Genomic DNA, 11,987 nt, shown 5'->3' on the forward strand with positions numbered 1-11,987 from the left:
ATTTTAATTCTAGAACATTAGACTACCAGGTAGATACGCAGAACATTTTTGACCTCCTTGATCAAGACTCGCAAGGTCATGACCATGACACGATTTCACATGGTAGAATGACTGAAGACTATACACTAAATGGGTTTGGTACAAAGCTTATCGATCTATGTGTATGCTTTGATCTCAAAATCTTGAATGGTGTTTGCAATGCGGACAACTCGTGCAAGTTTACTTATATCTCCCATAGTGGTAACAGTGTGGTGGATTATTGTTTAGCCTCTGTTGACCTAGCCAATAACATTCACGATTTAACCATTGGCGACAGAATTGAATCAATGCATATGCCTGTGACCTTTGCGCTTGGGTTGAAAGGGAATCAGCGCCAGCCCCCTAAACAAGCACGTGTCTCAAAAGTTGTGTGGAACGATGCAAAAAAGAATGATTTTATTGAAAGTGTTAAATCAGACGATTTTAAAGCTAAGTTAAAGGAAGCGTGCGACATCATCAGCGCAGACATGGACGAGGGGCTGGAGATTTTTAACAAAGCAATGTTACAGTCGGCAAAGTGCATGACTAAAAAGGTCGGAGGTGACGATGAAGGTAGAAGTGCGTCCTCATGGTTTGATGTTGAATGTTTGGAAAAGAAGCGATCTGCGAGACGGTTGCTGAGAAGTTACCAAAGAATTAAAACAGAAGATAAAGAAGAAAAAGAGATAGCAAAGCAAAAGTACGCTGAAGTCAGGAAGGAGTATAAAGACCTTCTTCGAACAAAGCGAACAGAGTACAGGTTAAAACAAGTTCATAACTTAGTGCTCTCTGCTGATAAACCAACGGAATTTTGGAAGGAAATAAGGAAATGTAATAGAAAAGAGGAGCACTCCAACTCCGTACCAACAGAGGCATGGTACGAACATTTTAAGGATGTTTTAAATACCGATACAGTTGAAGGTGAACCCGAAGACGATCAGTTGCCTGATACAGGTATCAGTGACGAAATTCTTGACAGTGAAATAACTGAAATTGAAATTAGTAAAGCAATCAGAAATTTGAAAAATGGTAAAGCGGCAGGGTTTGATGGTGTGTTGAATGAAATGTTGAAAGTGTCTGAAAGTCTTATTTTATCCTTTTTAGTTAAATTGTTCAACAACATTCTCGAGAAGGGGGTGTACCCAAGAGAGTGGTCCAAGGCCATTATTGTGCCGTTACATAAAAAAGGAGACTGTGATAACCCTGATAATTACAGAGGAATTTCCCTCACCAGTACGATGAGCAAAATTTGTATGTCTGTTCTGAACGACCGCCTGTCTGTGTGGTCAGAAAATAATAACATTTTAGATGAAAGCCAGGCTGGCTTCCGGAGGAATTACTCAACTATTGATCATGTGTTTACCCTTTACGCTTGCGTCCAGAAACAATTTTCACAAAAGGCCAAACTGTATGTAGCCTACATAGATTTTTGTAAGGCTTACGATAGCATTAAGCGCCCCGTGCTCTGGTCAGTGCTTTTTCGATTAGGGATACAAGGCAAAATATTTAAGGTGTTAAAGAGCATGTATGAAAACGTGAAAGCATGCGTGCGGTGCGGAAACGAATACACTGATTTCTTTGAATGTATGCAAGGCCTTAAGCAAGGTTGTGTAGCCTCACCGACAATTTTCTCGTTTCTGATCAACGAACTGGCACAGGATGTCATACAACGAGGCAGACATGGGATACGTTTATCTCCGTCTGAGTTAGAACTGTTTGTAATGCTTTTTGCTGACGACATTGCGCTGTTATCCAGCACTGTAGTAGGCCTACACAACCAGCTGTCCTGCGCTGCTCTGCAGATAAACTGTGTCTGAACGTGAACTTGACAAAGACTAAGGTCATGGTTTTTAGAAAGGGCGGGCACATTGCACAGAAAGAGAAGTGGTTCTACGGAATGGATCGTCTTGAGATTGTGAACTCGTTTAAATATCTCGGTGTAACCCTTTCCACCCAACTGAGCTGGAACATTGCAGTAGAAACAAAGACAACCATGGCGAAAAAGGGAGTGATCGAAATCGTTAGATTACTGAACAGACTTGGCTGCCATTCGGCAAAGGTGTTTTTCAAACTGTTTGACGCACGGATCGCTCCTATGCTCTTGTATGGTTCAGAGCTATGGGGATATGGAAAGTATGACTCTGTGGAAAGGGTCCACCTGTTTGCGTGTAAAAAGTTTCTGAAAGTGACAATTCGAACTCCAAACAACATTGTGTATGGTGAATTGGGAAGACATCCGCTGTATATTAACTCTGCAGTCAGATGTGTGAAATACTGGTTTACACTGCTGAAGCAACCTGATTCAAGATATTCCAAGATTGCATATAAAGCTTTATGTAATTTGGCATCGAAGGGCCACACAAATTGGGTCTCACATGTGCAGAGTCTTTTATGTTGTAATGGTTTTGCTGCTGTGTGGATGTACGGAACGGTTGGGAATGAGAAGTGTTTCTTACGAGAGTTTAAAAGACGTTTACAAGATTGTTTTTGTCAAGAATGGTTCTCCTTTTTAGAATGCAGTGACCGTTTTGACATTTATAATTGTTACAAAACATGCTTGGAAAAAGAGAAATACATTGAATTAATCGAAGATATTAAGTACAGAGTTGCTCTTACTCGTTTCCGCGCAAGAGTATCCGAAATCAACGCTCACAAGTTTCGGTACGCACCAAACCAAACGACAAGAAACTGTCCTCTCTGTACAGCTGATAGAGAAGATGAACACCATGTTGTATTTTTATGTCCTTTTTATCAAGACCTTCGAGCAAAGTATTTGAAAATCTCGAAGTCTAAGACGCTGCAACAACAACTTGTGTATTTCTGTGGCAATAATGAGGAAAATGTGATGAACAGCTTCAGCAGATTTGTGTTCTTCATGCTACAGAAGAGACGAACCCTTATAAATGAGGTTCAGTGATATGTCATCAGGGTTTTAATGTATTTGTTGAATTTTATGCGTGACTATAATTTATAACTGTGCAAATACTTTTGCTGTTATTTTAACCACTATTGTAAGGGGCTGTGGCCTTAGACAATTAAAGATTTGTTCTTGTTCTTGTTCTTGTTCTTGTTCTCTCTCTCTCTCTCTCTCTCTCTCTCTCTCTCTCTCTCTCTCTGTCTCTCTCTGTGTCTCTCTCTCTCTCATCTTTGTTGTTTTGAAGAAGCAAACCGTAGACCTCTTCCTCTTCCATCTCTCCCTCTCCCTCTTCCATCTCTCTCTCTCTCTTTCTCTCTCTCTTTCTCTCTCTCTTCCCGCAGTGGGGCACTGCGGTTATGAAATTAAAAGCCCCTCCTGTTTTTGGAACCGCAGGAGCTTTCTATACTGTTCAAAAAAAGAAACGCATAGTTGCTACTTGCCAAATTTGTTTTATTTTTCGAAAAAATTAACAGAAAATCCAATATTTAGATTATTTGTTTGAAATTTGGTATGGACACAGTTGAATGCACACACAGTTCATTTGCATCTTCAAATCAATCAGTCAATCAATACGATTGGGTGCCGAGGCTGTCAAGTCAGTAGGGGGTGTGACTGCCTTGAGCAGCAACAACTGCCCGGCACCTTCTGGGCATGGACTGGATCAGATGCCGGATATCTTGCTGTGGGATGGTGTCCCACTCCTCCTGAAGTGCCTGCAATAGATCGCGGTGATTTGCCGGCGCTTCTTCTCGCCTGCGCACACGTCTGTCCAATTCATCCCAGAGGTGTTCTATCGGGTTCATGTCTGGCGAAATGGATGGCCAGGGAAGCACCTGGACATGGTGGTCGGTGAGGAACTGGGTGGTGAGTCGTGCTGTGTGCGGGCGAGCGTTGTCCTGCTGGAATATGGCATCCTGGTCAGCCAGAAGAGGAAGGGCGTGTGGGCGCAGAATTTCCTCCACGTATCGCTGGGCAGTTATGCGCCCTTGGACGTGCACCAGGGTGCTCCTTCCAGCGGTATTGATCGCCCCCCACACCATGACGCCTCCACCACCATGAACGGGTGCCTCATCCACACAGTTGGGCGCGTAACGTTCGTTTACTCTCCGGTAGACCCTCCTCCGACCATCATGTCGCTGGAGCAGGAAGTAGGACTCGTCGCTGAACCACACGTGTCTCCAGTGATTCCGGACGGTCCAGCGAAGGTGCTGGTTGCCCCACTGCACTCGGTTCTGGCGATGGCGGCGGGTGAGGACAGCTCCTCTGTGAGGTCTGCGAGCTCTCAAACCAGCTTCATGCAGGCGGTTCCGCACGGTCTGGTCCGATATTCGGTGTGGCCCGGGGAGAGCCTGGACAGAAGATGAGGCCGACAGGAAACGATTCCGGAGGTGGCGGAGCCGTATGAAGCGGTCGTGAGCAGCAGTTGTCGCCCTTGGTCTTCCCGCTCGTGGCAAGTCAGCAACGGAGCCAGTGGCTTGAAACCTGACCCACAGTCTACTGATGGTGCTCTGGGACACGTGGAAGTGCCTGGCGATTGCACTTTGACTTTGGCCTGCTTGTAAACGACCCAATGCAATTTGGCGGTCTTCTCTGCTCAATCGGGCCATCTTTCGTCGCTGAATTGTCGTCTGATTTCTTTGTAGCGAACAATCCGCTTTTATGGGTTTTGGAAGACATGGTGAGAGCTCAATATTCCCCGAGTTTCACGAGATTACACTGAAGCATGACGAGTGGTCATGCCAAATGAGCAATTTTGACATTGTAGCCACTGATAACGCATGCGTCACGTGCAGAGCTCACTTGTGGCAATGGACGAAAGGTCGACGACCAGATAAACATTTTCTGCAGTTTGGTGGATATCCTTGTAGCCATATAACTAAATTAACCAAATATTACAAGCTATGCGTTTCTTTTTTTGAACAGTATAGTTTGCTGTTAGGTAGATTTTTGGTTCCTCTTTCCTGTCATGCTCTCTTTTTCTTCATGAATTCTTTTCTTTTTTCTGCCTTCTTGCTCATTCACCTGTATTTTTTCCAAAAATCTCTTCTCTTGCCGCTTGTCTCGTGATTCATGTATAGTTTAATCTGTTAGTGTTCTGATGTAAGTCCAGCAGTAGATAGGTTAAGCCTATTTTAACATACTGGAAACTGGTAATCTTCCAGTAGGTATTAATTTAGTTTTACTAAAGCCTGCTGGGACACAAGTAATGGGTTAGTGCTTTTGTAAACAGGAATCGCTTGACAAGTGGCCCCCTTCATCCCCCCCCCCCTTCCTCGTCCTGATATGGCTCTGCGTAGTCGGCTGGACGTTAAGCAACAAATAAACAAACAAACAAAAAAATGTCTCTCTCTCTCTCTCTCTCTCTCTCTCTATCTCTCTCCCTCTCTCTCTCTCTCACTTTCTCTCTCTCTCTCTCTCTCTCTCTCGCTCTCTCTCTCTATGTCTGTCTCTCTCTCTCTCTCTCTCTCTCTCTCTCTCTCTCTCTCTCTCTCTCTCTCTCTCTCTTTCTCCCCCTCTCTATCTCTCTCTCTCTCACTCTCTCTCACTCGCTCTCTCTCTCTCTCGCTCTCTCTCTCGCTCTCTCTCTCGCTATCTCTCTCTCTCTCTCTCTCTCTCTCTCTCTCTCTCTCTCTCTCTCTCTCTCTCTCTCTCTCTCATCTATCGATCTCTCTCAAACAATTCCTTCAGGGAGAACTGCAATGTCTTGGATGTAACCACAAAGTGAGAAAGTGCACTTAGTACATTCCACTAATCATTCAGTGCATCTGATTACAACATTACTTAATGTGAACAGTCAAATACTCGATGCGTTTTCCTGTTACCTCAAAATATGTTAATGTTAACACGAACAAGTCATACAAAGTGGTACTTCAAAGCCGCTTTGTTAATAGTTATCAAAACAGGTGCTATGTCACTTCAATTTGAGCTTTTCTTGCGGAAAACATCAGGAACGAGGAAAGTTCATTAGAGTATGCTTATGTCGCCGTGTGTGTGTGTGTGTGTGTGTGTGTGTGTGTGTGTGTGTGTGTGTGTGTGAGTGTGTGTGTGTATGTATGTGTGTGTGAGTATGTGTGTGTATGTGTGTGTCTGTGTGTGTCTGTGTGTGTGTGTGTGCGTGTGTGTGTGTACGTGCGTGTGTGTGTGTGTGTATGTGTGTGTGTGGGCGTGTGCGTGCGTGTGTGTGTGTGTGTGTGTGTGTGTGTGTGTGTGTGTGTGTGTGTGTGTGTGCTACTTAACATGGCAGCAATCTTGCTTTAAAAAAAAGTGGCAAAACACACACACACACACACACACACACACACACACACACACACACACACACACACACACACACACACACACACGCACACACACACGCACGTACGTACGCACGCAGGCACGTTCGCAAGCACACACGCATGCACACATAACAGCGTAAGTTTACATGTACACAGCTGACACATTCATAGTACACAAACTGGCGTCTTGAATAAAGGGCAGTCTATCAATCGTTTATCACCTGATAACGTTTTAAGAGGTGTCACTGAAAACCGGTTTTTGTTACGAAAATAAATATGCATGATGGCTGGTTGCTTAACAGAGCATGAAATATAGCCACGATATTTACAAAGGCGGGTGCTTTCAAACACACTAATGCACAGAAACAGACAGGGACACACCCTTACCACACACAGCCACCCACCCTGTCACCCCCACCCCACCCCCACCCACACACACACACACACAGTGACTTTCACACACACACAGACATACACACACACACATATGCACACACGCACGCACACACACACACACACACACACACACACACACACACACACACACACACACACACACACACACACATACATATGTGTACTTCCCGGTACGGACATGTTTTTTTCAGTATCGAACAAGGAGAAAACATTGATGTAGGCGTTTGAACATTTTTGTATGGGTACTTCGAATACAATACAATCATTGTGTGATGTAATTTTGTCATCGTCAACCTCTTTCTTGCAATACAAATTATCATTTTGCAAAGTTATTTTTATTCACAATTGACAATAGTAGAAAACGTGTGACGCTATTTTCTTACAATCGTGTTTTGATCGTCAGTGCTGTCAATGGGAAAATCTCATCTTCTGGACTACTTGCCCAATCTTCTTGCTCGTTCTTGTAATTTCACCAGAAATTGCGCCTTTGTGCAGTAACGGAGATGCCTGTTTTGTGAATTATGCAGACATCATTTTAGAAATTCTGTAAAAGTACAACAAAATTCCTTTTATTTGGAAATGTATTGTGTGCCTATGATATTTACCAAGGAAAACAAAAAGTTCATAACTAAGAAAGTGCATTTTTACTGCATCTAAGGGCCTGTTTTGAGTGAAATAAAGCATAGATCAAAGTTATACCTGTATGTTTGTGGAAGATGAATGTTTCCCAAAAGCTACACGTTTGATAAAAAAAAAGCCACCAGAAACGTCCAAGTTGACCCTCAATTCATTCACATATCACTTTCTAGAACTAAAACACCTTGTCTCAGGGTTTGTATCAGGAACCTTGAAGCAAAAAGTGAAAAACTTGCCAAAGAACACGATCTTAATTTCCGTGACATCTCTGTCCTTAATTATTTGCATTCGATGTTTTTAATTTCACTATAGTAGGGGCTGGAATCACGATCGCCATTAGCATACCCATGGTTCGTTTCAGACAAGTCGTTCTCGTAGGTAGGATTCTGCTGCAGAGCCGAGTTAACCTTAGTTACTTGATTGTAATAGTCAGGAGCATTGGGACTACCAGATTCAGTGTCATTGACATACACATGATTATGATGTTCATTATGAGAGTCGTTGTGCTGGTCGTTGATTGTGTTTTCAGTGGACCCAGATGGTGGCGCTGTGGCTGTGGTGGTCGCATTACTGTGGAAGACAGCATACACATGTACATCTGTGGCGTTTCTTCGCCGCCGAGGTTTAGCGTAAGTTCCGTCTGCATCAGAATGACATCACAGCGTCATGTTTTGCATTACAAACCATATTAATCAACAAACTCTCCTAAATTGTTGCAAAAACAAATGGCGGGATAAAACGGACATACATATTAAAGACATATTAAACACGTACACGTGAACCATGCAGCAATGAGAAGAAGCAAACACTTCATAAGCCTTAGATAGGTTGTGTGACACTTATTTTAGCACTAATGTGTACGAATTAATATTGCCGTTGAATCATTCCTATTGACAACTATTTATATCGGTATAACACTGTGTGTGAGATTAAGTGTTGTTACAAATGAATTGTACATGCTGCTTTAAGACTACGCTTTAATGATTACAACTGTATAGCACACATTCATTAACCGGTTAACCATCAGCATCAGCAGCAGCTACATCAGCAGCGGTACTATCACCATTCTACTTTTGTTGTTCAATCATGTGTTGTGCTTTGGGAAAAGAGAGATAGACAGCGAGAGAGATAGAGAGAGATAGAGAGAGAGAGAGAGAGAGAGAGAGAGAGAGAGAGAGAGAGAGAGAGAGAGAGAGAGAGAGAGAGAGAGGGAGGGAGGGAGGGAGAGAGAGAGAGTGAGAGAGAGAGAAAAAAAGAGAGAGAGAGAGAGAGAGAGAGAGAGAGAGAGAGGGGGAGGGAGGGAGAGAGAGAGAGTAATAGAGAGAGAGAGAGCAACGCCCCATTCCCATTCAGAGCAATCTCCCGTATAACTTACGTCTGTTGATGATGTGTTGTCATATATATATATATGAATTGACAACAGAGAAGTATGTCTGTTTTGCGCCAACATTTACTTCAGGGCAATCTAACACATATCAATACACTAATCAATAACTGCAAACAAAACCATTACCTCTTCGTTTTATGACGATGACAACGATGACAACAACGACGACTGCAACGACGCCACCACCAGCACAGCCACCAACAATAACGGCGATGGAAGTAACATGTCCCTTGTCTTCTGGCACGCTGGTAGTTTCCTCAACAACGGTAATAGCTGACATCGTAGGTGAAGTGACGTCTGACAAGATACAATCATTTGCGTGAGTCATTTAGTGTTTTCTACACATATTCGTTGTTTCTTTGCATAACTGGTTTAGTGGCCTAGTTTTGAATGTGGTGTTATTCGTTTTTCAATCTGTAGATGTTTTCCATCAAGTCAATGTACACATGTATGCTTTTTTAAGATTAGGTCTGTGACACAAAAGTCAAAAGCGTGTGCGTTTTTGTGTTCGTTGAGTGTAAATGCCAATTACATAAGTGTGTGTTTATGAGAGCGGGAGTGGCACAGTGGTAAGGACGCTTGCCTCTCACGCTGGTGGTCTGGCTTCTGGACTCAGGGCCAATATAATACACAACCCCCCTCCCCCCCCTCCCAGCTGGAGATAAGTACCGGAACCTATTCCAATAAAGCTGGCTCCGGTGAAGTTGAGATCTCGAACAACTTGCTCACCTACAGCCAAACCTGGTTTTGGAACTACCTAGCTTTATTCTATATTCGTGACAGAGACCACCCATAAGATAACAATATGTAGAGGTTACATTCCGAGTCTCAGTGATAATTAAAAATAATGGTCGAAGTTAGTGGATCATGAAACACACACTTATGTAATTGGCATTTACACTCAACGAACAAAAACACGTACACTCTTTTGACTTTCGTGTCACAGACCTCATATTAAACGCAATACATGTTTACTTTGACTTGATGGAAAACATCTGCAGATTGACAAACGAATAACAACACATTTAAAAATAATGGTCGAAGTTAGCGGATCATGAAAAATGTGAGCTTTAGCGAGCTTTTTCATGACAGCGAACTGAGACCATTATTGTTAATATTCACTGAGACGAGGCATTCCTCCTTTCTTCCTCCTTTGTATTCCTCCTTTCTTCAGTTATTCACAGAAAAGAGGAGTTTGTGTGCGAAAGTTTGATCGAATCCTATTCACTGAACCAGTCTACCTGCGCAGGCGATTGAATAATGCGCGGCTGTATAGTTCAGGGAAAATCATTCCATTCTGTTAACACTTCTTGTCAGTTTCCCTGTTTTCAACCACACTCAAGGATTTTATATGGAGATTAATGTGTTCAGGCCTGTAGTTGCCAGTTTAGATGCAGTATGCTTGTATTGTTTGGTCTAGAGATGTATATTTCGTACATTAGAGCGTTCGGAACTGTTCAATCGCTAAAGTAGTTCCCTCAAAGTCTAGCTCATCAACCTGTGAGCTATCGAGGATTCAGGCCCGTTGTTGGGTAAGTGATTTTGGTTGTTGGGTAAGTTACCGAAACATAACTATCCAGGCTACAAGTTTACAGAGAGAAAAAAGCAGAAGGGGGAATATAGTTTGATTCACACGTTAGTATACAATTATCATGTACATGGGGTCGTGTCAAACTAGTCTGGCAGGGACCTGATTTTCCACTGCTCGTGATGCCAAAGTCACCGATACAAGCGTTATTCTGGAAACACGTGGACGCCTGCTGTTTCCTCTGGAAGAAATGTTTAGAACTAAACCGTCACGCTCGGCTTTCTAGTGTGACGTCTCTTTGTTTTGTCGTCACAGATTACACGATGCTTTGGACAAGATCGAGGTTTCATACGAAGCCTCTTCAATGTGGATGCTTCGACTGAGGGACGCACGGCGCAACAGACGCACAAGTACAGTCAGTAGGATAAACAAAACACTACATGGCTTGCTGTGTCGTACCAGGTTTACACCCGTTGCTTTGTTCAAATATTGAAAAGCTCGCTTTTGCTCGCAGTTCTATATTCAAAATAGCAACTCGTGTAAATGTTGTATGACACAGCAAGCCATGTAGTATTCTCTATGTACCGTTATGCCTAGCAAGTGGCCTGTTTCAAGCAACCCCATACCTTGGATCGTTGAGAATGTCAGCCCAGTCAAACCATTACCTGCAATATACAAATGCACTTAACTACAAGTGTAGTGTTCACATCTTAAGCCTGGCAATCATTTGATGTAATGCAAATTAAAGCCCGTTTCGCTTCACTGTTTGGGACACATCAAACCGAGGTAACACATAACACACTTGTCAATGCAGACCTGCACAAGTATGTTTTAAGCACCGAGTGTATGAGCATTTGCCTCCGAAGCAACCAGCAGGTATACACTATCCTTCCCAAAATACAGACGCACAAGATCAACATAAGATACTTTGTTCAATCAGAGCCAACACATTAACATTAACACCGGTCCTCACAGTGTAGTGGTTAGCACAAATGTGCAACGTACCCTGGTTGACCGTGTGCACTGCGTGAAGTCCATTGCCCGGGTAGAAGTCAACACTGTAACTGTAAGGAGCATTGTCCCATGTTTGACTCCTGTTAAAAAAGGTGCACTGTCCTCCATCATGGCCCCCATCTGTCGTGCTTGTGACGGTAATGGTACCAGCGTATGCTGTACGTTGCTGAAAATGAGGAGAAATATCAAGTGTCTTTTAGTTAAAGATCATAACAGCATTGTTTATGTGAACACGCTCAAATATTGTTTAACAAGGAACAGTTTAATGATGATGATGATGATGATGATGATGATGATGGTGATGATGATGATGATGATGATGATGATGATGATGATGATGATGATGATGATGATGATGATGATGATGATGATGATGATGATGATGATGGCGATGACGATGATGATGATGTCGTGAAATCTGAAACTATCATTTGATACCTTGTTTGTATTTTCCTGATACCAAGTGCACGTCAGTCCCCTCGTATGAGAAAGAGCATTGCGAAAGTGACATCTTCCTTTCACTGTCCTATTCATTCTTTCTTCCTCCACCACGCAGTCTGACAGTGAAGCAGGATCTGAACACACACACAATTGCACATTATGGTTTTGCAACCACTTAGTAGACTATAAAATGATCGATACCCTCATGTGACCAATTACAATATAACCATTTTAATCTAGTTACATTGTTCCGTTATGTTAATGCAATTATGCTTTGACATTCTTAAATATACAGGGTGGTCCAAACATAGCGCCCTATTTTCGTTTTGATCTCATGTTTGACTGCGAAGA

General features: G+C 42.9%; 1 protein-coding gene and 1 long non-coding RNA gene across 2 annotated transcripts in view; one reads left to right on the plus strand and one right to left on the minus strand.

Annotated features, from left to right (window-relative positions):
• LOC138973958 (uncharacterized) overlaps window positions 1-11,987 on the plus strand; it is a 451,362-nt gene that overhangs the window by 218,792 nt on the left and 220,583 nt on the right. The window lies entirely within an intron of this gene.
• Window positions 1-11,987, minus strand: part of LOC138974397 (uncharacterized) — a 61,530-nt gene that overhangs the window by 30,133 nt on the left and 19,410 nt on the right. The window contains exons 7-8 of the mRNA XM_070347114.1: window positions 11,718-11,770; window positions 11,187-11,361 (exon numbers count right to left, since the gene is read on the minus strand). Of these exons, the coding sequence (XP_070203215.1) occupies window positions 11,187-11,361; window positions 11,718-11,770 (228 nt within the window). The remainder of the gene's footprint in view (window positions 1-11,186; window positions 11,362-11,717; window positions 11,771-11,987) is intronic.

This window comes from Littorina saxatilis, linkage group LG8, assembly GCF_037325665.1.
Source record: "Littorina saxatilis isolate snail1 linkage group LG8, US_GU_Lsax_2.0, whole genome shotgun sequence".
Lineage (NCBI taxonomy): Eukaryota > Metazoa > Mollusca > Gastropoda > Littorinimorpha > Littorinidae > Littorina > Littorina saxatilis.